Source organism: Protopterus annectens, chromosome 1.part1, assembly GCF_019279795.1.
Source record: "Protopterus annectens isolate FY-2018-M chromosome 1.part1, PAN1.0, whole genome shotgun sequence".
In the NCBI taxonomy this organism is placed as follows: Eukaryota; Metazoa; Chordata; order Ceratodontiformes; family Protopteridae; genus Protopterus; species Protopterus annectens.
In genome coordinates this window covers 1,424,636,952-1,424,664,713 of record NC_056726.1, presented here as the reverse complement: position 1 = coordinate 1,424,664,713, position 27,762 = coordinate 1,424,636,952, and the positions used below count along the sequence as shown (strand labels likewise).

Below are 27,762 nucleotides of genomic sequence, written 5' to 3'. Positions count from 1 at the left end.
TGTTTGCATATATGCTCTATGAATGGAATATAATGCTAACACAATGGGATGAAACTACATTTGGCTATCCACCTTTGAGAGTACTTAGCAAAACTTTAAGGCAGCTATACATTGATATTCATTTATAAAGTGCTCTTAATACTACCATTCTTATTGTGAAGTATTAAAAAAGAGGGTACCTATTTCATTGCTACTAGTAAATCAATACCTCATTGTATTCACATCTTTGTGAATTGCTCAGGGTATTTACAGATAGATATACTGCAATACCAACTCTCCTCTGCTAAACATAAATGATTATTTAAAGAAACCTTGATGAATAAAAAAGATCTTAAACTAAACATATCAACATCTGTCTTAGGTCTAGTACATCTAATTGAAAAATATATAGCAACTTAAATGAGCCCAACTAGTTGACAATAAACAAAATCAAAATTGCTTTCTTGAAAGCTATACCATGAAAAAAATCAACACAGTACAAGGCAACATAAGGATCCACGGTATTACCAAAACAGTCATAGTCTCCAACGCCTCATATACAAGGCAATACCCCAAAAACTCCTTAACCCCAAAGTTTATCAAAACCCAAATATAAACCAAGACCTAAATCTAACCTTAAATGTATACCTTACTTTAATCCTAAATGTAACCATAAGCCTAAACCTGACCCTAAATGTTGCCAAAGCTAAATTCTTATAATCTAACCCAAATTAAAATCTAACAGTGATTCTTTAACATGTGCAAATGCTACACCAACCACTTTCAGCCAAATTATTTTAATTGAAATATAACATTGATAGAAGCCACATTCATCCACTATGATTTGGCCAAGCTACTTTTCATTGAGAGCACTTTCAAAAAAAGAGCTGTGCCTGGATATTCAGGAATAATGTTCTCCATGTTAACCCTTTTCCTCTGTGTGTCATGCCTTTTTGTCTAAGGCATGTCACCCAACATCACGAGTACCAAGGTCATATTGTTTTCATGGAACTTAAATTTTCAATGCTAGTTACATAAATCATGAACACAAATCTGCTGATCTGTATATTCTTCCTTTGTCTTATTCACACAGATGCAGATAAATAAAAAAATGTATTGACAAGTGCATACAAAGAAAATAAACATTTGGCTGCAAGCTGTGGCACAATAGAAAACAAAATTAGTAACTGTGAGTAAAATGCCCATGAAAAGGTTTTCCTTCAAGCAAAGCAAGTTCCTTTAGTGTGTCCATTTGCTATTTTTCTCTATAGCATGGGAGAATACACATGGAACTTCTTGTATTGAAGTTGAAGATGCATCTGGTGTTTGCAGATTGTCATTTAAGAATAATAGTTTATTTTTGTTTTCAGATTTTTGCAGAAAGTTGGCATTGTCTACCCTAGTGTATTGCTTTACAGTATTCAGCTTCCACTGGACTCTGAGAAAGTGGTGAATTTCTCCAGCAGGGCTTCTTTGCAGTGGATTAATCATCAAGAGGTTTCGGAACAATGGAAGGCTATTCACACTGGGTTTCATCCACAAAGAAGGGATATCAAACGTAATTCCTCTTTTTTGCCAGCTGCAAAATAACTTGAAGTTAGGATCTGTATATATACACCTGTCCCAAGGGAAGAATCCAGTCACGAGGCAAAAAAGAAGAACTCCAAATGCCCAAATGTCTAAACTGGGTTCTGCAGACAAACTCTCTGAAGTTGATAACTGGCACATTTCTGGAGCTGTGTATGGCAGGGTTCCTGAGAGGGGCTTCACCGCAGTTCCCCGTAGACATGTCAACCCAAAGTCAGTCAATTTCACCTGGTGACAATCACGGTCATACAACAAGACATTATCTGGTTTAATGTCACGATGAACAAGACCCTTGCTGTGCATGAATTCTAAAGCATTGGCAACCTGTACTGCACAGCGTTTGGCAGCTGCTTCAGGAATACCAACCTACAAGAATAAAAAGGAAAACATTCACAGGTCAGGAAATGCCCAGTGAATTTAGTAAAAGTATTAATATTACTGTTAAAATATGTTGTGATTCTAATGTAGGTAAATGTATAAACATGAAAGACATAATTTCTTCATAGAATCCCAGAAGACCTGTATCATGCTATAAGACTGAAAAGATAGAAATTGCATTTGGCTATAGTACAAGTTTGATAGTCTTAACCTAATTTAGTAATGATATTTAAAATTAATATTAGTACTCCAACATGTAGAAAAACTGTTGTTTCAGAACAAGTAGAAGAAAGTAAAGAAATTATTTCCTGCAAAAGGGCCAAATAGTGCATTTTATACAATATTCTCCACCACAATGTTTACAAATTTCATATGACTTGTTCATAGGTGTATACTACGCTAATGACCGCTAGGGCCTTTATAAGTCTAGCTATGCATCCCAAATGCGACAAATTTGATTTATATAGGAATGATTTACTGACCGCCTCTGTCCATCAGAGACATATGTACCAGAACAGGGATGCATTTCCAATTACCCATCCATTGGCCTAAGTTGCACTTAAATAGGGATAAGGAGGAACTCTGCTTCACATGGATGGGGAGCCTGTTCCAGAGAATGGGAATTCTATGAGAAACATATCTGTCTCTTCAATATGTTCTATTTATGTAGCAAGAAAAATGTATGTCTTAATCTAGTAGTTCTGATGCTGTTTGTTTTGTTAATTTGCAAAAAGGTTCATCAAACAGGGTCCAGGAATGCCATGCATGCCAGGCAGAGATCATCTCTAAGGAGTCTGTATGACATTGGGTTGAGAGGGCTTTGAGCCGATCGGCATTTGACATTCTGTTTAGTCCCTGCATTCTTTTGGTAGAGAACCTCTGTGGAATTTCCAGTTGCTGCATGTGTCTAGTCAGGTTCATACTGAAGGGAGCATTATACTGTATGATGGATCTGATGAGGGCTGTGTACAGTGGTATGATGACTTCTCTGGACCTAGATGCCATTATCTATAAGTTGAGCAAAATAGAAAGATTTTCTTACTACCTTGGGCACAAGTTGGTCAAAAGCTAGGTTACTATCTACATGAGTTCCCAGAACTCTGACTAGTGAATCAACTTTTAGAGGTATTTTATTGATGAAGTAGGTACCTAGGATGTAAGACATCTGAAAGGGTAATAACATGCATTTCCTGGTATTGTGTTTTAAGCCATGACTTTGACACCAAATATCTTTCTGTGTTAGATCCTCCTGAATGGTGTTCTCTTCTGGGGGGGATTCAACAACTGCTCCAAATTTGCAATTGTCTACAAACTTAGTTAGCCAGAGGCCTCTGACATTGGTTTTGACATCTGAGAAGTAGATGCCAAAGAGTAGTTGGCCTAGTACAGAGCCCTGGGGACTACACTGGTGACCAGTCTCTTTATGGAGGTGTCCTCAGCAATTCTATCCTCCTGGGTCTTATCAGTGAGCCAGCTAGCTATCCGGCATGTTATAAAGGGTTTATACCTAGTTCTGCAAGTTGTTTGACCATGCCTGAATGGGGTATTGTATCCAATGGTTAGCCAGACCTTGGTAGGCAGTATGCACTATTTTCCTCTCATCCATTGACTTAGTGACCTTTTAAAAGAAGTTCACCAGATTCAGTAAGGATAACAGTCCTTTGACTAAGTCAAACAGGGATGGATCCAGTGTCTGGAGATCTCTTATCTCGTACATCGTTGTGGGGGGGGGGGGATTAACTGTTAAAGAAGGAAGGGAAGTAGGATAGAGGGAGATGCAGGGAGAGGTAAATTGAAAATTAAGCTATTGCTTTATTTTATTTTATTTGGTTTTGCAAGCCAGTTATTCTCCCACATTTGTTATGCTTTCGGATGATGAAAACTTCTATTTCTACCCACATACACTAATAACCAAAGCTTATATTCTTATTCATAATCAGAATGAAATGTATTAGAAAATATTACAATTTTTTTTGTTCTAAAAAGTGTTACACTCAGAGGTGAATAACATCATTGTAATTAAGATGATATCAATCTAGTGAAATATGCTCTCCCAATGAAAAGCTATTCCAGTTAAAACAAACCTCACTAATCGTGCACAGCTAAAGTTTCTGACTTCCCTGAAGCTAAGCTGACTTCAGTGTGGATGGCTACTTTGCTGGAAATGTTATTTTTTCATAAAGGTATATGGTTTTCTGAAATTATTTATAAAGTAAAAGTTCAGAGTGCTCTCCCTTCTAAGCTTTAAAGCCTCAAAAATGACATAGGTAAGTGATTTTTAGTTCTCAATGTGTAGACTATTTTGCTTAAACCTTAACTATATCTTCCTTTACAGATCATAGAGACATTCACTTTTCATGGGGAGGAATTCAAATCCTCATCACATCTTCCAGTTGTTTAAGCAATATATGACATCATTTTTTTTTACTTCAGTAGACACTTGTTTATGACATTTGAATGCTGCTACTGGCAGATACTAAAGTAATGGAATTTTTAATGTTGTCATGAAGTTCAGAATAGTCCAACCTTGCCTTGCCAGCAGAAAAGTGACTGCTTATTAATAGTTGTATTTTTTTTTGTTGTTTTTTTTTTTTTGGAAAGTTGCATTTTGCCCATTGTGAATATGCAGCTAATGGGATTAGTTTGCACTGGTCTAACTCTTGTCCTTTCAGGTCATAGTGCCATTCAATTAACATGGAAGCAGAGACAAATTGTGTTAAGACTGAGACTGCACTGAAAGTGTCAGTGACTGCATTGCAGTGACTTTGCTATATTTGTCTATGGCATATGTGTTACACATCATTTTAACAAGTGGAATTTTTTGAGTGTTATTTCCACTTTTCTCCATAGTTTCTTCCTTGAGTAAGACAAAGTCTCATATTTCCTGACTTTCCAAGCTTAACTATTTAGTGAAGTTGCTTTCAGTGATTATCAGACTTTTTCACCTTATGACTGCAAAGGCTCAATATGGATTAAAGAGAAGGAAATAATATAGCTGTAAATAAAAGTATAAAACATTATGACCCCATTAGGTGTAATATAACAAAAAAGAGTTACAGATAACTTGCAATATGTGTTTTCATTGGCAAGTGATTTTCAAATAAGGTAGGTGAAATGCTATAAGAGCAAGGGAGACAAATTCATAAAAAAAGGTATCAAGAGAGTTCATTCCGACTCAGCTTGGTGTGTACTGAGAAATCTGACTAGCAGAGAAATGCTACAGAGAGAAAGAAGCTGCTAAATTATACCTTTTAGATATTCAGCAGTCTAGGAAACATTCTTTGGAGAGGAAAATACACTCCTGGGAAAGGAAATGTTATATTATGGGTGTACTTGTCCTTTAAAAGAAGAACTGGCAACACAGGGAAAAAGGATTTTATTTTCTGTTAGAGATAATGTTAAGTGAAAATATTCATCACCCTGTAATATGGAGCCATTTGTCTTTCTCTAATGCATCTTAGAACTTAAAAACTAAAAATGGGTATAGATGTATTTTTTTCTTTTTTGGTCCATTGCAATTGAACCTCTACCTCAGCCATTCTACTCGCTTGTTTATTTCTTTCAGGGGTGACAAACATAATGGCCATTTATGTTCTAAGGGTTAAAGGGTGAACATATAGGGAGCAGTGCTCTCATAGTTATCATTAGTCTGATCCTTTTATTTATGTTCTGCTGTTGTCTCCACGCATGGCCTATGGATGTGGCATACAAAGTGTAATATATATGTCACTTCCAGGAAATGATTTCACTGTCTCTCTACACTAAACTGAGGACTTTGAACACAGCATGCATTCTTGGCTGTGTACTCTTCCCAACCCATCTTAATAAAAGTGAGTAGGCACAGCTTGCCATCCTACTCCACCCCCCAGCTGACCATTCTACCACTGGAGCCGCTAATCAAGCAATGTCATCTGGGTCATCGTCGTGACTGTATTCCTCTGGGTCATATTTGGGGCTCTGTTCCTCTGGGTCATAGTCGGGGCTATGATCCTCTGGGTCATAGTCAGGCTATGATCCTCTGGGTCATAGTTGGGGCTGTGTTCCTCTGGGTCATAGTTGGGGCTCTGTTCCTCTGGGTCATGGTCGGGGCTCTGTTCCTCCACACCACTTAGCTGATAATTATATATTGTAAAATTGAACACATCATGCTCTTTACAGAAATCCTAGTATCATCTTACATCACAGAATACTTACCCCTGGTTCAAGGATGGAGAAAAGGTCTTTGGCTACAGCAGTTTCCTGAGCAAATCCATACTGACACTTTGTTTCAAAGATAATGCCAAAGGCATTCACAAAACCAGGGTGAGAGGACAGGCAAAGGGAGATACAGTACTCCTGCAGAAAACTGTGAAGTTTTGTCTTGTTCTTAGGCATCAGCTTAAGAGCCATTGGTGTTCCTGAAATCAAATAAAGTACTATTACTTACTATTAATTATGACTTGTGTTTCACATTTTATTTACTAACCTGAAATAAGAATATAGATTTTGGGAAACATGCATTACTCTTTCTTACAAAGTGTCTGTCTTCTAATACTGTTTTAATTCATAAAATGTCAGAAAATATCAACATATGTTTTTAATGGAGTCTTGTTTTAACAAATAAACACTTAACAAATTAAAAATATGCTAACATCAAAACAAACAAAAATAAAACCAAAATATGTTCACATAAAAAATAAAACCAAATAAATCACACAAACCAAAATGTTTTCCAGATGACAAGACTTTCAACAAACTGCTGTACACAGATGATATGGCATTAAAAGCAGACTCTGAACAATGACTTCAGCTAATAATAAGAGAATGGGATGGGAAACTGTAAGCACATGGGATAAAACTGAATATAAACTAGACAGTGGTCAAGGCACTAAATAGGGGAACTCAGAAGAAACTAAAATCTGAGACAGAAGGGAAACAGCTGAACAGACTAATATCTTCAAGCACCTGAAAGAGGTGGTTGTGGGGAGTGGAAGTCTGACTGAGAAGGTCAAAGCTAGTATCAAAGGTGCTACAGCCAGCTAGTAAAAGTGTGAGGAGAAATGTGAGACAGAAGAATATCAAACAAGTTCCAAAGTAAGGTGTGCAAAAACAGTAGTGAAAACAGTGCTTCTGTATGGTGCAAAGACATGTGCAGTGAAGGCAGAGCAGCTGAAGAAGCTTCATGTGATTGAGTGAAATGACTGAGATGGGTAGTAGGATACACTCTGTGGGACAGATGAAAAACTGAAAGCAGAAGCCAATGTAGCTCCAGATACAGGGAAGATCAAAGAGGACAGAGTGTGGTAGTTCAGTCATGTGCGTAAAAGTAGAAGACAATCTGATAAAGCAGATTTAAGAGAAGACTAGAGGAGAAGAAGACATCAAGCCAACAGAATGATACATTGTGCGGCAGAATACATAATAAAGGTGGGCTTGGCAGAGGAAAAAGGCAGTGGAGTGACTCTGAATAGAGGGAAGTGGCAACAGTTGATGTGACACCGACCACATGTAGAAATGGGGAAAAGGGAGCTGATGTTGATGATGATGATGATGATAATGTTAAAGCCCTCTTCCTGTACCACATTCATCGACCCTCCATTTTATACTGTAGCTGAACTTAAGAAAAAGTCAAGAAGCAAAGCAGAGTAACAACTTGGGCATAAAACTTTGGGGAAAGGGCAATCCCCCAAGTGTCTAAATTTCCATATTTGCCATCAACTGCATTAAAAAGTCTTTTTCTTACTCTGAGGCATTCAAAAAGATCTTTTGAGTGGAGTGGTATGCTACATCAGGGAGGTTCTCCATGATTTATTCCTACACCAAGGAATTCACCATTCCTCATTTAGTGTATGCTAATGAAGACTGGCACAACCATATCTCTGATTCCAAAAGATAGACTCCAGAGTACAATACCAACAATCTTCAGAGTTTTACGCTAGTGGAGTATGCAAATGTAATACCCTGGAGCAATGGAGAAGACCACAGAAGTCTATGGGTGATCTTGGTTAAACAACAGGCACTGCAGGTAATACATGGGGGAAGCCAGGTTGCCTGCAGTAGCTTGTTTCACATACAGGTGGAGCTGTTCTAATACAATGGACGAACTGTTGTCTGGATGATTGGACCAGAAGAATACAAGGTAAGGTTGTGTGTGGTCAGCCACCAGTTTCACTGGGGGTGGCTTGCACTGTTGAAAACAGTTAACAATAAATTATATTTCCCGGTAGTCTAGTACCTGTGCATGCATTTCATTGTCCAATGATGACATGAATGCATGTATGATGGCTGTGCTACTTGTCATCATTGCATTATCAAAGAAAAACAAACATACAAACAAGTAAGAAAGTAAGTGAGCTATGTAAATAAATGAATAACCAAACATAACTTGGGCCAAAAATGAAACGGTGTAAATACTATCCATCATCACAAATAAAGAGAAAATTACCTCGAAGTCGATGAGTTACCAACAATACACGTCCATAGGACCCACGACCAAGCTCCTTGACAAACTTATAGTGTTCTTTCAGCTCCATCAGAGGTAAATTCTGAGATGTCAGCTCCAACAAATCCTCCAGGAATCCTTTGGCCATTGCATCTTTGTTTAAATTCATGGTTCCTTGATGGTATACCTTTCTCCTTATAATACCTGAAGAAGGAAAAAATCAGCAAATGTTTATGCTTGGTTCACTTCAGTACAGATATAGAGTAAACTAAGACATTTGATAGGCTTCAGTCTTTCTATAGCATAGCATAGGCATAGTTCATTCAGTATGAATACAGAAGAGTCCACAACTGACAGATTAAAGGGGTAATGGGCACAAAGTTTTTCACATGTGAGATCTTACCAGCTTTCCTATCATGCAGGAGGCTGTCTCACTTCCAGCCCCCTAGCTAATACATAACTAAAAAAAAAAATATATATATATATATGTATATATATATATATATATATATATATATATATATATATATATATATATACACACACACAAACACACACATACACACAAACACACACAAAGATATATATAAATATTTATATAAATATAAATATAAATGTAGAGCTAGTTCTATCAGTGTAAAAAAGCACCATGATAAAACCATTGATGGCCATACTTTAAAAACAAAATCAATGAAAAACAAAACACTTTGAAAATTAATAAACTGAATAAGTACACTAATAGTTTAAACCTAACTTTAACCCTGACAGTTGCTATAGCTCATATTTGTTTGAAGAGTGATACTGTTAGGGAAAGGGGTTTTCATAGATGAATGTGCAGCATAAGGGATCACCCTCATATGACCTTACTCAAGTGCTAACCCTAATCCTATCCCTGCCCCTGCCACTAACCCTAACAGTACACATTAATTTATGAAAGACCCCTTCTGTAATAGTACCAGCACATGAGACACTCAGACACACATACTCACATACACAAACACGCACAATGCACCATCCCAAATGAACAGCACTACAATAATCCCATACCCTCACTCGCACATGTAACTAAATTCATCCCCTTACCTAACCTCTATCTTAATACTAAGCTGCATGTACTCATACAGAAACATCATTAAATATATCCTGTTACTTAACTTTTACCTTAGCCTTACTGGCAAATACTCGCACAAGCACACACATTTGCATATGATACACTCCAACTGACTTACCTGGAAACAGACACATTTGATTGTCCTGCATTAAATAAAACACACACATTTGATCTCCTCAGCAGCCCTTATCTTCTGTTGAGCAAATTGTAATTTGATTGAATAACTGGAACACATATACATGTGTGTGTGTGTGTGTGTGTGTGTGTGTGTGTGTGTGTGTGTGTGTGTGTGTGTGCACGCGAGTTTGTGTGTGTGTGTGTGTGTGTGTGTGTGTGTGTGTGTGTGTGTGTATGAATATAGCATATACATGTATATATATATATATATATATATATATATATATATATATATATATATATATATATATATATATAGGTCTACTTCAACTGCTCAAAGATACAGAACATCGAACTACACATCACTGAGGATGAGATGATCGATGCTCTACAACATCGAACATGAAAGTAAACTAAATTAAAAAAGGCTAAAACTCTGGTTGTAAGACCCCTGCACACCCCACACCCCTTGCTATCTAAATATACCAACTCCAAGATCACGCTACAGTGAAGGGAACAGTAAACTTCCCATTCTGTGCCATTCTCTTCACTGTAGTGCAATCTTGGAGTTGGTATATTTTAATAGCAGGGGGTGTGTGGGGTGCTGGGGTACTCGTCTGACATATACCCTTAAAATAACCCATAAGGTGCAATAACTCATGGGATACATTTCAGTTGCATGGCTAGAGTTATAAAGGCTCCAGAGGTCATTAACCTATTATACAGTTATAAACCCACTCAGATATCTGTACTCCTCAAAAAGAGCTTAAACTAGTTAATACCTAATGAATGGATAATTGGCTGAAATTGAGTGCTAAAAAAATGTAGTTTGATTTCTTTTGGAAGACAGTAATTACTCATAACAAACAGTATAGTTAATGTGCCATTACTAAACATAAAAGTAGTCAACCACAACTTTATATACATCAACTTCAAGTTTGCATAAAAATGGGAAAAAGATTCCCCTTCCCGCTGTAACATACGGGATGTTATTGTTCCCCCATATTCAGCAATGATCAAACCCATACCCTTCAACTGTCCAGATAGATGTTTAAAGAATGTCAAGATTTTTGCCTAATATTTTTGGTCTGATCCTTATAAAATCTGTGGTTTTCTGGCAACTTGCTGGGGTGATCTTAGGACTTAATCCACTACATAATGACATATATTTGATTTTCAGATTTCATATCCTTCAAAAAATGCATGCTAAGACAAGTCATGATAATCTAGAAACTTTTTAAGTTTATAAGAGCAACATTTAAAATCTGTAGCTATTTTTGGGAATTTGTCCTCCCATTATGGCAGGATTTGTCCAGATTTCTTGCACTAAGAGGTTGAGCAGTATGATTCATACCCATTACAGGGTACAATGCTCTTGTTTAGATGTACATTGGTAGACACATCAACAAGTTCAAAAAGCCTCAGAAGTTCTTCATCAAAATGATTTCTGATCTTAACAACCTTACTTACCAAGAGAGGTTGGAAGCTCTTTCACTGCACTGTGTTATAGAGTCCTCTGCAGTGATCTGCACCACAGTTACCACACCAAATGCAAGAAAGAGAGTCCTGATAATTCATCAGCAGATAGACAAATAGCAATGGATAGATTCATCACACACTGACTTTCCTTCTGAAGAATAGATTTCTTCTTTCTGCAGGTTAATAACACTATTCAGCATCTTCCTTCAAACTAAACTGGAAAAACTGGACTAATAATTTCAAATTTAGCCAGGACTAATGCCCCTCCCTCATTGGGAAAGGAGGTAAAGCCTAAGGTTGTCTATTAAGATGGCATACATGGTCACTGTTCTAAAAATAGCCTTGAAGCTCCTATGAATCAATAGTGATAAAGTACAATGACAGAAAAGATGCAGAAAGAGTGGTATGCAAATGAATATATAATGATATGTAAATGAAGAAGTGCAGTGTAATGAGTGCATAATGAAATGTAGACAACGAGCTCTGAAAGTAAGGTCTAGTCCATAGTACTCAGGCTTGAAATCACAAAGGCAAAAATACACCAAGATGAGTCGCATGTGACAATAATGCTCTTCTATATCTATACATCTACCTTTCTAGATACAAATAGGATAATCTTAAAACTCTTCAAAGCAGCAACTTTTTCAGTGAGAAAAAATCTGGTACAGCTGATCAAAAATTAGTTGATCACACGTAAATGCTTTTTTCAAGTGTAACATCAAGTTGCGGTAGGGATCAGGGAATATATCCTTCCCGCAGTCTAGTTTCATAGGTTCATAGGTTGGTACTAGGCTATCAGCCCTAGGGCCTATACAAGCCTAGCCATAACAATTCCCTGGTTATTTCTTCCCACACTATTTACTTCCCTGGACCCCTGTCTAGCAGGACAACTGACGTGATCCCCGGGGTGAATTTCCTTTCTTCCATCCAATCGTCAAGGTTTCTTTTGACCTTGGAACTGGTATATATCAATTAACAGGTGGTGTGAGAGGTGCAGGTGGGCTTGAATCCTGCAAAAATGGATTTTGTTATTCTCAAATCCTTGGGATTCAATCTGATGTGCATTCAAATCTTTGGGATTCAAACTGTTTTAGTGTTATGACAGGTATTCAATGTTTTAATACTTTGAAAGTGTGTGTATCTAGATATATATATATATATATTTATATATATATATATATATATATATATATATATATATATATATATATATGGGTCTACTGCTTTTCATCGAATACCACATATTCAAAAAAGAGCAGTAGATCCCTCAGTTATGTGGAAGTGCACTTATTCGAAAGTGCACTTTCACAAACTCAGCTTCTATGAATGGATTGCACCACAGTGGAGGACAGCAGGAAAACATGCTATGTCCTCCACTGTGGTGTGGTAGTCACGGACCTTAGGGTTAGGGCACGGGTCATGGTAAGGGGATAGCCCTACTAACTACTGCACTAAAATCAGTAGTAGCCCATTCGCTGAAGCGGGTTTTGCGAAAGTGCACTTTCGATTAAGTGCACTTTCGCGTAACCCAGGGTCTACTGCGTGAGTTCAAAGAAGTGTATTTTCAAACTTATACAGTAGACCCATATATATATATATATATATATATCTATATATATATATATATATATATATATACAGCCAGGTTAGAGGCCATCAATATACAAAGCAATATTGGGACTTCTCAATCAGTAGTGTTGCCATAGCTGTATATGGCACAGGTGAAATGACACACATGTAGCAATGGACTGCAAGCCCATAGATGTAGTAGTATGAAGACAATGGCATCACCAATTTAATTATGACTGCAGGTGCATTCTGCAGGCAGTTATTGTGTAGACAGACACTCTGGTAACATGTTTCCTGTTATACAAATCAAGGCTATCCCTGGGCACATCAAATTTCTATGACACTGCTGAAATACATCACATCTCAGAACTGCATTGTGTACTCCATCTGTGCTCTGCTCCATGGAAATGATGCTTCTATCATGCTAGATAGATATTAAGCTGCTCTAATACTGTGACTGTTTTTTGTCTTTTAGCATGACACCTCAACATTAAGCATCAGAAATATATACCATTTTGTACAGTATATATGTTATGAAGTATAATGGATTAGCAAGGAGGAAGTAAGGATAGCTATGAAGAGAATGAAGAATGGAAAGGCTGTTGGCCCAGATGACATACCTGTGGAAGCATGGAGGTGTTTAGGTGAAATGGCAGTGGAGTTTTTAACCAGATTGTTTAATGAAATCTTAGAAAGTGAGAGGATGCCTGAGGAATGGAGAAAAAGTGTTTTGGTACCGATTTTTAAGAATAGGGGTGATGTGCAGAGCTGTAGTAACTACAGAGGGATTAAATTGATCAGTCACAGCATGAAGTTATGGGAAAGAGTAGTGGAAGCTAGGTTAAGAAGGGATGTGATGATTAGTGAACAGCAGTATGGTTTCATGCCAGGAAAGAGCACTACAGATGTGATGTTTGCTTAGAGAAAGCATATGATAGGGTGCCTAGAGAGGAGTTGTGGTATTGTATGAGGAAGTCAGGAGTGTCAGAGAAGTATGTAAGAGTGGTACAGGATATGTACGAGGGTAGTGTGACAGCGGTGAGGTCTGCGGTGGGAGTGACGGATGTGTTTAAGGTGGAGGTGGGGTTACATCAAGGATCAGCTCTGAGCCCTTTCTTATTTGCAATGGTGATGGACAGATTGACAGACGAGATCAGACAGGAGTCCCCATGGACTATGATGTTTGCAGATGACATTGTGATCTGTAGTGAGAGTAGGGAACAGGTGGAGGACACCCTAGAGAGATGGAGATATGCTCTAGAGAGAAGAGGAATGAAGGTCAGCAGGACTAAGACAGAATATATGTGTGTGAATGAGAGGGAGGATAGAGGAATGGTGAGGATGCAAGGAGTAGAGGTGGCGAAGGTGGATGAGTTTAAATACTTGGGGTCAATAGTTCAGAGTAATGGTGAGTGTGAAAGAGAGGTGAAGAAGAGAGTACAGGCAGGATGGAGTGGGTGGAGAAGAGGGTCAGGAGTGATTTGTGACAGACAAGTACCTGTAAGAGTGAAATGGAAGGTCTACAAGAGGGTAGTGAGACCAGCTATGTTACATGGGTTGGAGACAGTGGCATTGACAAAAAGGCAGGAGTTTGAGCTGGACGTGGCAGAGTTAAAGATGTTAAGATTTGTACTGGGTGGGATGAGGGTGGACAGGATTAGGAATAAGTATATTAGAGGGTCAGCCCAGGTTGGAAGGTTTGGAGACAAAGTCAGAGAGGCAAGATTACATTGATTTGGACATGTGCTGAGGAGGGATGCTGAGTATATTGGGAAAAAGATGCTAAGGATGAAGCTACCAGGTAACAGGAAAAGAGGAAGGCCTAAGATAAGGTTTATGGATGTGGTGAGAGAGGACATGCATGTGGTTGGTGTGACAGAGCAAGATGCAGAGGACAGGAAGAAATGGAAACAGGTGATCCGTTGTGGCGACCCCTAACGGGAACATCTGAAAGAAGATGATGATATATGTTATGAGCCTAAATTATGTAGATGCTTCTGAATTGCTATGCATCACAGAAGCACTTCAGAGAAATATGGCATACAGGGATTCAGATGCACACTACTCACATACTGTGCATGCCCACACATGCATACAGGATGTGAATGTACATGCATCATGATAAACTGTGGCATTAATATGTAGCAGCAGAAATTCTAAGTCACACATAAAGCATGAATCACAAGCTGCTAGATTTGCTGTGTATTTGTGGTGATGGCTGCTGATGTTAGTGTCTTTCTGACAGTGTTTGCTTGGTGTGCAAAGGAAAGTAAGATCATAGTGTACACCTAGCATAGACAAATCTGGAGCATCTGTTGGAACCTTATTCAGGTCCGTTCCATAAAGTGAAAGCCTAATTTAGTCTGATTGACCAGGTAACCAAGGTGACCACCATTCCCCATAATGCTGGTGTAGGCACAGATATGCTGAACTATACTGCTACCACCCTGAAGATCTCTGGATGTAGGAGATGTAGCAGAGGTAATGCCAGAATGTCCTGAATGCTATTCCAAGTGTCTGCCATTTCTATAGTGTTTCCCACTGTAACTTTAAACTTTTTTTTCACCTTTCAGAGCCTTGGCCATAATAATACTTGTTCTCTCTGGCAGATTTCATGGTTGTTGGGAGTGACTGTCTGTTATTTGTGCTTTATATTGTTTTGTCACTGTGGTGTTTTGTGGGGCCAACACGCGTGCGTGTGTGTGTGTGTGTGTGTGTGTGTGTGTGTGTGTGTGTGTGTGTGTGTGTGTGTGTGTGTGTGTTTGTGTATGTGTGTGTGTGTGTGTGTGTGTGTGTGTGTGTGTGTGTGTGTGTATGCATGCAAAAGAAGAATTGATATCAGCAATAATGGCTAATTGATTGTGAAACTGTTGCGGTGAACGTAGTAGTCTGCGTTTCTAGCTGCATGCTTTTGATAGGGTGCAGTTCTAAGTGTGAACCAGGGTGATATGTGTGTTCAAGAAGATTTCTCCCATCTTCAACTTGGTGTGACCATGGAGAGGCAATACTTAACCCTCACATACAAGCACAGGGGCTTACACTACTGCAAAAAAGAACTGCTTTTGTTTATGTGTTGTTTTTTTGTATATGTTGTGATATTTGGTTCTGTAATTTCTGAGGTTAATTTAATTTATAGTTTTGTCATTGTCTTTGATTATTTGCTCTTCTTTTGATTTACCACAGCTGATATAATTATTTACACATGTGTGTGTGTGTGTGTGTGTGTGTGTGTGTGTGTGTGTGTGTGTGTGTGTGTGTGTGTGTGTGTGGGCTGAATTCATTAATGCCTACACTAAGTGTATGAAATGAATGAAATCACAACAGAAGCATAGCTCCAATCTTCTTCCTCCTAATTTTAGCGTTCCTACGGAATTTCTTGCATCCTTAAATTTTGAGGGTATATATACATGTAAATATCCAGTTGTGACTACATTTTTACACAGATTCCCTGGTCGTAACAATACCTCTGCAGAGTGTGTGGGTGGGTAACATGCATATTATATACTGGTACTACTATGAAATTTCAACTTCCACAATCATGGGGATTAGAAATGGCAAAAAGCAATGCCTGAAAGTTAGAAAGATCTAAGCATTCACTTCAAGTGTTTTCTGCAGGGGTTCAAGCCCACAACGAATACACTGAACTTATATATACCTACTCTAGGACTGCATCAAACTGAAAACATGGGCAAAATCTCCCAAAAGAAGTGAACCATTGCCAGTGTACACTTAGAACTTGTAAAAATTGCACCAGTAATGATTTCCTACAGAAAACAGAGATCAGTTTTAATCTCCTTGGGAGTTTTTTTCTTCAGGCTACTGACACTCAAAGACCTTCATCTCAAATCATTGGTAGAAGAGCCTTATATACCCCTATGCCTATTCACATAGGCGACTATATGACACTTGCACGTCACATATTTGAACTGTGTAACTATTGTTAAAAGATTTTGTGGGAAGATTGGTTAGCTGTCCAGGCACTAACAGTTCCTCCTTATTAACTTCAGTGACAGTTTGTAGGGGTTGTAGAGAGTTACTGCCATCAGAAGGGACCATCTGATAATATATTATTGCAGCCTGAACCGAACAAGATGGAGGTGGAAGTGAAGGTGAGATATACTGAGATGGGCAACAGGAATAAAACAGAGAGAAATAGCAATGTATAAAGAAGCCAAGAGGCTGAAACATGAAAGAAGGTGTTATCAGTGCGAAACAAATCACGCCATGAAGAGAAGTAAATCTTGAAGCTTATGCCAGTGTCATTTGAATAAAGAGGTTGAGTATTTTTCTCATTGTGGAAATTATTATTGAACTATTTTCCTGGAATAACAGTGAGTATTTTGACATTCTGGTCAGGTTTTCATAAGAGGTATGTATTATACAACAAACTGACCATAAGCTGTGAATTGGTCACAACCAAGACTTTAGATGATTCTAGAAAAAAAAGAGTAAAAAAAGAGTAATGAATATGAAAATGGGATTAAAGGGGGCGGCCAGGTTTGTGTTATTTCCAGAAACCTATAAAACTGCTGACTTTTACTTATATATAGTTATTTATTCTCATTGTTAAGTAAAAGGGGTTAGTGCAAGAAATGTAAACTAAAGAAATAAATTGTTTTCCAGCTCTGATAGTGAAGAAGGCTAAAGCCCTGACTATATCTGGAGTTTGATCACCATCTTGGGAATCAGCTGGAACTGTCATGGATGGTGCAAAATGGATGTGACTTAGATGGCTCACTTCTATTTGAAGATATGAGGTGCTTGCCTGGGTATATTTCTCCTTGTCAGTATAGGTATCATCTCAGGTCTAATGTCTGCTAGTCTTGTGGGACTAACGTGGTCAGTAAGGTTTAAGTAAATATGACACCGTTTTTTAAGATATTGCCAATTGTGTACAGTTTATGCAGAGCAGGAATACCATACTTTTATCCAAATTTTTTGGCACAGATGTAAAATTGTCAGGGCAAATATCTTGTGCAAGAAGAAACTGAGGTATTTGTTCAGTTTCAAATTATGCAAGGAGCAACTGACCCTGTAGCATAATTTTCCATGACTATAGCCCAGTGACAACCATATATCTCAACAGTATAGAATATTGCAGAATATCCCGATTTTTGTCAGATATTTTTGGCCTGGTCCTCATTAAATGTGTGGTTTTCTGGCAAATCATTGAGCATTGAAGTCACTAAATAATAACAAGCATTTGAGTTTCAGACTTCATAGTCCACATAAAATGCACTGTAATGCAAAAACAGTTTTAGAAGTTTATAAGAGCAATACTTAAAATGTGTCCTTGATATTTTTGCCTCTGCTTCACAATTATTTTTGTTTTTGTCTAAATTTTATGCACTCAGAGGTTGAGAGGTATGGACTTAACTACTGCATTATGATGCTTAATGCAGCCTAATTCGGAGTTCACTATTTTAATGAATGCAGAATAATTAAATTGAGCATTATTGTGCATTATTCAAACACTCACCACTTTAATCTGCACTTTGATCTTTTTTAGGGTATGCGTAATGTGAGTAAAAGCTGAATAAAGAGACGAGTGGCTAACACATATTGGAGTTGCTGGTATTTGAATGATAAGTCACATCATTAGGTTCTGTGGATGGAATCAGATGTCCATTTGTTGACCTGCATTTCCATTGCTAGTTGGTGCAGATCTCTTCTCTTTTCGGAATCAAAATGAGTACATATTCTATACAGAAGACTTAGCTGTGCATTTTGAGAACCCTTAATTGAATGACGTGGAATTGTAGTATTATAGCTGTTGTCTATATGAACTGGGACTACTTAAAAGAGGCTAAAGGGCATACACTAAGAGGAAGTTGTCCAAGTTAATAAATCAACAATAAAAATATAAGCAAATAAATAAAATTAACAGGTAGAGCCCATTGCAAGAAACCTTATTTGTAAAAATCCTTAATTTTTATTTAATTATTTAATTATTTTGCATAGTTCAGTAGAAATTACTTTAGCACCTCCCAGAGTGACCTTTGAGAGCAAAGTTTGCATATCCTAATTGAATTATTTATAAACTCCTTGTGGGATTATCATAGGATCATAGGAGGTTACTAGGCTATTGGCCCTGGAGCTCTTATAAGCCTAGCCAAGAGTTTATCCCCAAAAATAAACCTCAGTCAGCACCTGTCACCCCTGCCATTGAGGGGCATGGGTGGAACCCCTGGGATGAATTTGTGGTTTCCCTTCCACTCATCAAGTTTGCACTTGAAGAGGGTCAGCGAGGTTGTCTGCTTGACATGTATGGGAAGTCTATTTCAGAGATGGGGCAGCCTCTGGGAGACAAACCTGTCTCTCCAGCAGGTTTAGTTAATGTCACATATTAGGTTCAGGCCTTTTGAGTGGGTAGTGTGTAAGGAGTTAGACTTATGGATATGGAGCATCTCTAGTAATGCAGGGTCCGAGATTGCCTTGTAGGCGAGACAAAGATCACCCCTGAGCAATCTGTACGATACCGAGTAGAGTGATAGTGACTGGAGTCTTTCTGCATAGGACAGGTGTTGGAAGCCATGGATTCTCTTTGTGAGATATTTCAGTGGCCTTTCCAGTTGGTGCAGATGTTTGGAGTGGTACATCCCAAACGGGGCGTTATACTCAATTATTGGTCTGAGGAAGGACTACAGAGAGTTAATAACCTCCTTTTTTTCTGGATGCAATCCCTTTACTTATGAGGTGAACCAAGTAAAAGGCTTTTCTGACCACTGCTGCTACATGATGGTTGAATGTGAGGTTGTTATCAACCTGAGTGCCCAGGTATCTCACCACATGTTGTGGTAATCAGTAAGGGTCGTGTTTTTGCCGAATGTTATCATGATACATTTTTTTGCATTTAGCTTGAGGCCATGACATTGGCACCAGTCATACCCTCTTCCAGTATGTCAACATCATTTGGGGAGTCAATGACAGCACCCAACTAACAGTCTTCAGCATACTTGGTCAGCCACGGGCCTTCTGTCTTTGCCTGTACCCACAAGAAATAGATACTAAACAGTAGGGGTCCCAGGACAGATCCTTGGAGGATACGGAGTATCCGCTGCAGGACCTCCAGATTCATGAGCAGGTTTTATCCCACTCCAATAAGAATCATTAATGCAGACATAAATCTGGATGTATCAAAAGTATAATAGATTGTTACACTCTCATTCTTTTTTTTCCATACAGAAATTCTATTTATTTATTGCATACTAAAATTAATATATTCTCATTAAAGTGCAATTCCAGTCACTTCCTTATGTGCAATATCACCCAATCTCACCTCCGTATAGTGTACTTTTCTTTTCATGTGTTAATTATCTAGTAGTCAGTGTTGTCCAATGTAATAAATAGTGTACAAGCATGTGCAACAGCTACTCAGATATTTAGTTTGTACTATAGTTATTGTTTATTCTTTAATACCTATCATGTCTGTCTTTTTGTGTTTGTCTTCTCCTGTAAAAAAGCTGACACTCCAAATTTTGTTTTGGCAGCACTTGTGTTTCCTAAATGACAATAAAGTTTCTTTGGATCTTTGAATCTTATCGGAGATGCCTATTTTCACTTTTAAGGTCCTGTCAGTGAGCCAGTTGGTCACTCACCTGATGAGATAGGATTTATGCCAGGTTGTGTTAAATTATCAATGATGCTTGAGTCGGGGATTGTGTTAAAGGCCCTGGCCAAGTCAAGGTAAGCTGTATGTACTGACTTTCCCTCATCCAGGGCCTTGGTTACAGTCTCAAAGAAGTCAACCAGGTTCAACAGGTAAGATCTGCCATTGATGAATCAGAACTGGGTGGGGTCATGTGCTTGGAGATTGCTTATGTCCTTTTTTATGAGATCCATAATAATACGCTCCATGGCTTTACAGATCAGACTTGTCAAGCTAATGGGGAGGTAGTTTCCAGGGTGAGTAGTGGCACCACCTTTTTTCAAGATTAATGCTTATTTTGATGAATAATCTATTACTGAGTCAGATAAATGTTAAGTTCACATTGCATAAATTACAATATGCTTGACTGTTTTGATTATGTCTTCTTGTCTCAGCTTCTTAGACTAAGGAACATAATTAAATGCAGACTATTATTGGGGGGGGGTCCTCACATTATATATTAAGTACCAGGATCCTGACTGTAAAATTAATGTGACTTGCAGCCATTGAAAGTGTTCTTAGTGTGCATTCTGTAGCCACCAAATTATCTGAGTGTGTAAATTAAATCAACTATTAGGATACTCTTTGTGAAAGATTGTATAATACCTCTCTCTCTCTCAATACCTGTCACTATTCCTAGGCACTACTTCACATTCACTTTTAATAGCACAAATCAGATACTACATTAGAGAGATGCCAAAAAAGGCTGGAGAAAGTATTCTGTTTCTGCAATGAGAGTAAACCCTGCAGCATACTTAGAATTGTTTCCATTGCATCTGGTAATGGATGTATTGAAAAGCATTTGTTTTACTTTCTTTATTTGCCATTTTCTGAAGTTATATTAGTACCCTGTTGTAGTAAATTAATGATCTTCTTTGTATTCTCCTTTTTAGTTATTTATTTGAATGCCTTTTTGCTAAAGTGTCTGCTTTATTTGAAAATGTTTTGCTCTAATCACTCAGTGCAGACAGTGTACAATTTCTACAGAATGGCAAACAGCTTTGTGAAGGTGCTAATGAAAATCGATGGCTTGCAAACAGGATACAAGCCGATCACACCAAGAAATGTATTCCCCAGTGACATGACAGAGGAGTTCTATTGCAATACATCTTGAGTAATTAGAAAGTGAGTTCTGATCATTTGAGAGGGGCAAAGAGGTGTGAATGTCGTACATGAACACACTGTGCATGCACAGCTGATATTACTAGGAGCAAAAAGGAACAGAATGGAAACTTCTTGAGGTGAGCCAATTGAAGGTCATACCTCTTTAGTCTTCCAGAGCTAATTATCAATGCCTTTGTACATGCTGGCTTCTCTGTAAAGACTGTCACTCCTGATTTCTGCAGGATAGATGGTGACATGATTCACAACAAGAAAGTACAAGAGATGTAAATGTTCATAACAGCCAGGAGAAAACTAATTAAATGAAGGGAAGAAAATAAAGCAAAAAAGTCACACTGGATTACATTACAGCCCAAAATAAATAAACACATAAATAAAGTATATTTTAAAATGTACAGATATATTGGACTTGAATTTCACCTACATCTGTAAGAAAATCTGAGATTGTTTAAATAGCATTCTTCCAATATTTTTGTTTACAAGAAAACATTCCTAAAAGTGAAGCAATCTGAAACTGAAAAATCTGTGCTTGTGTTACCAGTAAGTATGAAGTATTTTCCCTGTATACCTACTAGCACAGAGTTAATTTTTAAATCCATTATGATAAGTTGTTTGGTACCAATGACATGTTTTATGCAGAGAAGCCTTTACTGGTGTATAAATGGTACAGGTTAGATGCATTTTACTGCTATAGAGATGGTATATAGTAAATTAATTTATATTGTTCTTTACTGAGTGGGTAACTACTATGCTGTTTAGAGCACCACATCAGCCAGATACAATTCAAACAAGTAGTAATAGGGAGGCTTCTTGTTTAATAATGCTATGTTGTAATGGGTAGCTCAAACACAAATAAATTATTACAGAATATTCTCTGTTTGTAACCATAACATCAGAATACCATAAAACTGCAAAATGCCAGACAATACTCACATCAAACCTATAACAAACTCAGTGTCAGTCAAAAGTTACAGAAGTATTTAAAATAAAAGTCTCAAAACTGCACAGGAAACTGCAGTCTGTAATTTCATGATTTGGGCATTCATTATAAAAATCTTCAATAGGTGTGTTTCTCCATTTATCTCCATATCCTGATTAACCCACATTATTAATTGACTAAAACAGAATATAAAGAAATGTCCCATTATGTTGTTTAAACATAAAAGCAAAGATTATGTTACAATTAGATTTTTTTTCATTCTGAAGATACAGCAAAGTGTAATCCTCATTTTAACTTTTCGCTTTTTTCATAAGCTGTAAGGCATTAAATGTATACTCCATAGACACATTTCTGAGGCCATATCAAGATATGAAAACCAAAAGAAAAAAGTTTTGATGAGGTCAGATACTTAAGAAGTGTGAATGTACTTAGTATAATAGAATCATTTTATACTGTTTTAATAGTATAATATTAACCCTAGGCTCTACACTAGAATATGACTTCTCTTGTCATACTTAAAATTATAGAAAGCTTTTGAGAACCTAAACTCAGTGTTTCAGTTCATATCAAAAGATATTATGAAGGATAGTGCTCTTTTTGGAGACATAACTCACAGTTTCATACATGATCTATCTTACATTAGACTTACTGCTGGAGGTGTTAATACATGGGTGGTTCAGTACTGTTAACATTTACAACTCCTTTGTAAATAATTTAAAAAGGAGGAACAATACTAAACATACCCTGTTTTATATGCAGTGGTCACAAGAACCATCAACAGAACAGATTTCCATTGTACCTTCTGAATTATTTAGATGAACACAAGCACAAACGACTGGTTTCCTCAAAGTATATGCCTTGCAATGTGAAAGAGGTGGAAAAGTACAGTGCAATATTTTCTGAACGTATTAGTGTTATCTGCAACTCTTATAATATAATCTGCAATATTCTGAGATTGTTTAATTATTTTCGTCTAATACATTTTAGTACAAGCTGTTACATGAAATTGTATCCGTTTTATTATAAAGCAGTATAACAGTATACATTATTGAACAGTCAAGATTCTTGAAACCCATTGGATTGAAAACTTGTCAATCAAAGGTATGAACCTATATTCATAGGGTTGCAACTACACCTAAAATGTGAAGTAGGATGCTTTACAGAACTCTGTACTAAAATATAGTTATGCAGGCATTTAGGAAAAAGAGAGAAGCACATACCATGCATTCTCCATTCTCGCTAAACTGGTGCAGTAAGCTTGTGTAGGTAATTCTGTTAAATACATATCTATATCTGTATATTTATATCTCTATCTCTCTCTCTCTCTCTCTATATATATATATATATATGTATGTATATGTATAGACATTTAGGTACACTGTGTTTTGTTGACATTGGAGTTGCTCAACACCTCTTAAATTGACCTCTTTAGGTTGACCAAGCAGATGGTCAACAGGTGTACAAAATCACGCAATTCTTGTGGTTGGGCAATAATCCCTTTACCAGATTTTATGTGATCTTAGACTTAGAATATATAATTAGCAGAGGGTATAGTGATGTAGGAGGGACTTACTCCACATCAAAAAACAATGCTTTTAATGAGTATGGAGATTTACAGGGGACTTATTTCCTTGCAAAAGAACAATGTTTTGATATTCATTTCTGTTTGGTTTTCCATGCAGCAAGATTGTATCTTGGTTCATACACAGTAGTGCTTCGATGTTTACATTGTTGACATATTTTGGTCGACGTTTGGAATGTTGATGTTTTTCTGTTTTGATGAAAGTGAGTATATGTATATGTATATATATATATATATATATATATATATATATATATATATATATATATATACTTGTGTGTTTTTTTTTACTTATTGATTTATTAAGTCACCAGTAGTAGACTCTGGGCTTATCTCCACTTCTGGAGTTTACAGCATGTGGAGTACCAAATAGCAGGTATTATGGTGCACTGAGAAAAATTTGATAGAAAGTCAAGGGTCATATTGGATTTAATGCAAAATTTGTGTGCATTTAGACTTTCAAATTCCAAAGGCTTTGTACACTGACTTTTTGGATAGAATGCTATTTCTATAAGCACCATTGAATGAGGCAGTGAATTGCAGTTGACAGGATAAGAATGAGCAGATAAGAAAAGAAAAAAAAAACACAGGACTGTATTCAGATCCATTATTTTCTGATATCTCTCCAGCACTACTGATACACTTTGCTTCATTAAGATTATCAGTGCCTTTAAAGTCGTACAACCTCTGCTACATGCCTATTTAAAGGAAGAACTTTACCTTGTTATCACTCAATGCCGTATAGATAGACTTGTTTGTTTACTTTTTAACCATGTCAGTAGAGTAGTACAGGGCCATTTTCAGCTACTTCCCTTGTCACGAGGCAAAAACATTATAAACAAGGGAGAATAGTTTAAATTACATGCAAAAGAAATATGAACAACCTATTTCAGTCATATTTTAAACATGCATTTTCAAACAGGTCTAATTCATGAATTCTCTTATGTATCCCACGGTTTGAGATCTTAGGAGTTTTAATTGTTCGACTAAAATGTATCGATACATCCAAGATCATATTATTAACTTATTAAATGCTATTTTTCTTCATTTTTACATGCAGAGTAACTCGACACACAAACTCTAAAATACTTTAAAAGAGTAATATCACCCCTGAACTATATAGATTGTTTATCTTTAGACATTCTGCAATTTTGGTCAGAAAACAGAATGTATTATTTTAGCATATTTCATTTTTAAGGGAGTAACATTGCTTTGTGTAAACGAAAATAATGGAAGAACAATATATCCATAACTGCCATACTGCAATAATCTGCTAGATTCTGCAAAAAAAAAATCTGCTTTTCTTTTGCAGTCCAATGCATGCAAACATTTTTTCTAAGGAAATATACCATGACCTGTACAGTAATATAAAACAAAATGAATTACTATTGCAAGTTTTAGCACATTTTAGGTTATAATTTTTAGCAAGAAAAATCTACATGAACATTAATATATCAGTCCTCAAGGCTTGCTGCATAATCCTTTTCTATGAAGATATGAATTATTGCATGAAACACTAAACATCAGCTTATGCTAGTCACCAACTTAATAAGAAGATTTGATCAACAAATCTAAACCAATAAAAGTTGCTTTAAAACCTTATTAGTTTTTTGTTCTAGAGTTCAGTGGTCGATAGGGTTCATTAAGAAACTTTAATTAACTACTTTACAGTTACTATACCTGGTATGCATGCACAAAGAGGTCAGACCTCTGCACTGTATAAACTTCCTGCTTTATAGTATGTCACTACTTTACAAAACAAATTGTGCTTTTTAACTAGTGGCATATTCACTTTATGATGAATTAAGTCTTGATCAGGAAAAAATCTGTCAGTAGAAAAATACATGCCCAGATAATGATCTAACCTAGTGCCAAAAAAACACATCGCTATGAATAGCAAGAGAAGAGAATAAAAAGGTCTTGCATTTTTCAGAGTCAAACAAATTCCCTGTAGTGCTTTCATTTTCACATTTTAGCTGACTCATTTTCATGAATGCAATAATTACTATGCATTAATTCTATGGTTTTGAAATCACAAACCAGAAATGAAATGGAGAACTTTACTGAACTACATACGGCTTTTGCATTAAAGACAGTGCACATAGTGGTTAAATCCTTTGTCATGCTGAAATCTGAAACTGCATTGCATTCTGGCTAGCTTTTCTGAATCTGTGGAACCACTTATAAATAAACTGCATTGTGAATGCATGCATACCTTTGGCTTTCACATCTTGCAAATTGTATATAAAGAACTCAAGAGAAACAACGGAAGTATGCAGACTAATAAAAACATACTACATCTTAGTGACTGTTTGAAAAACTAGCATTTTGTCTTTACTGGGGAAGATGAAGCCCCTTCATATTGCCCTAGGGTAGAAAATATTGCAAGCAAGTTGTCTAACTCTCCAGGCTTGTTTTCTTCTTAACCAAAATACATTGATAAACTAAATTTAAGCTTAAAATTTTGTAGCAAATAGTTCACTGCTGCATAATGAAAGAAGAATAAACAAAAAAAAAATGTTTTTCAATAAACTTTGATAGCCTTGTACATATGAAATGGAATAAGACGACTGACAATTTCTACATGCCCAGAAAGCAAATGAATTCACTGTCACAAATACAGGCAGCATAGTTTAAGAATATAGCAATATATTCAGTGATGTTTCCATAGAGAATGTTCAGCACTACTGCACTGTGAACAGCTTTCTTACCTGACAGTGACCACCTTCAGAAAGACTTATGTCCTCTTCCAGATCTGTTCATGCTTCAGTTATCCACTGCCCAGCAAGACTCAGTCATATTAACAAAAAGAAAGAAAACTAAAATAAAAAATAGTTAAGCTGCAACCATTTACAATTACTTCAGAAGAGTATGTATTGGATTACAGCAGAGACCTGACTTAACCTGAACAGTTCAAGTGAAAAGCCAGTCTTGAATTGCAAGACAGATCTGCTTTGGTCTAGCCGTGTCACTCTATCAGAAAGAACATCTGAGTATTACAGTAACTGTTGTATATGCGTGTGTGTTTATCTCTTGCTCTCTCTCTCTCTCTTTCTCTCTCTCTCTGTCACAATCTCACATTCTCACACACTCTCGCTGTAGTCTAGGGCTCTTGCTTTGCCAGTTGCTGAATACAGCTTTAGCTGTGCATAGCTTTTTAAAGCAGTATTCTTTTCCAAAATGGGAAATTGTAGGTGGAGCTTTGGAGGTCAGCTTTTACCTGGGCATTGAAACTATGAGAGCTAGGAGAAGTGCCCTTAACTGGTTTATGATCTGTTTTTCTAGATACCTCTATAATAACCACCACCTTCTGGGATGTAGATATCCAAGGATGCAAACTTTCCAGTTCACATGGAAAAGTTAAGACAGTCAGGTTCCTTACTGTAGGAAACTGACTTCCAAAGAAATGTTCCTATAGTAATTGCAACAGATAAAAGGATTGTTTTTGACATCAGGATGCAGAATGATAAAAACATTTAGTGATCTACAACATTTTAAATTAAAACTCAGTGTCAGGCAAAAGTAAAGGGACAGAAACTCTACTCACCTTGGGTCACTGAATGCAAATGCAAAGAAGAAAAAGTAAGAATTTGTTAATGCCAAAGTAATTTTGTTCCATGTAATCTCTTTGTGCATTATTAGTGGGAAGTTCTTATTTGAAAAATAAATAAATAAATACATAAGCATCTGGTTTATATGTTAAAAATAAAAGGTATATCATTTGAAAAGTGTTGAGAAAACATTTGCATAGTTCACTTTTTGAAGATCGTTATTAAAGTGATAAAAAATTATAATCATTAAAATAAATGCAGAATCATAATCTTTGCTG

General features: G+C 36.8%; 1 protein-coding gene across 1 annotated transcript; it reads right to left on the bottom strand.

Moving 5' to 3' along the window:
- Positions 1 to 557: 557 nt before the first annotated feature.
- LOC122810816 (serine/threonine-protein kinase SBK1-like) lies at positions 558 to 27,047 on the bottom strand. The gene is made up of 4 exons (XM_044082379.1): positions 26,645 to 27,047; positions 8,369 to 8,569; positions 6,139 to 6,341; positions 558 to 1,932 (listed from the first exon to the last, which is right to left on the bottom strand). The coding sequence occupies exons 2-4, from the start codon at positions 8,532 to 8,534 to the stop codon at positions 1,219 to 1,221; spliced, it is 1,083 nt and encodes a 360-aa protein (XP_043938314.1). The 5' UTR covers positions 8,535 to 8,569; positions 26,645 to 27,047; the 3' UTR covers positions 558 to 1,218.
- Between the last annotated feature and the right edge of the window lie 715 nt (positions 27,048 to 27,762).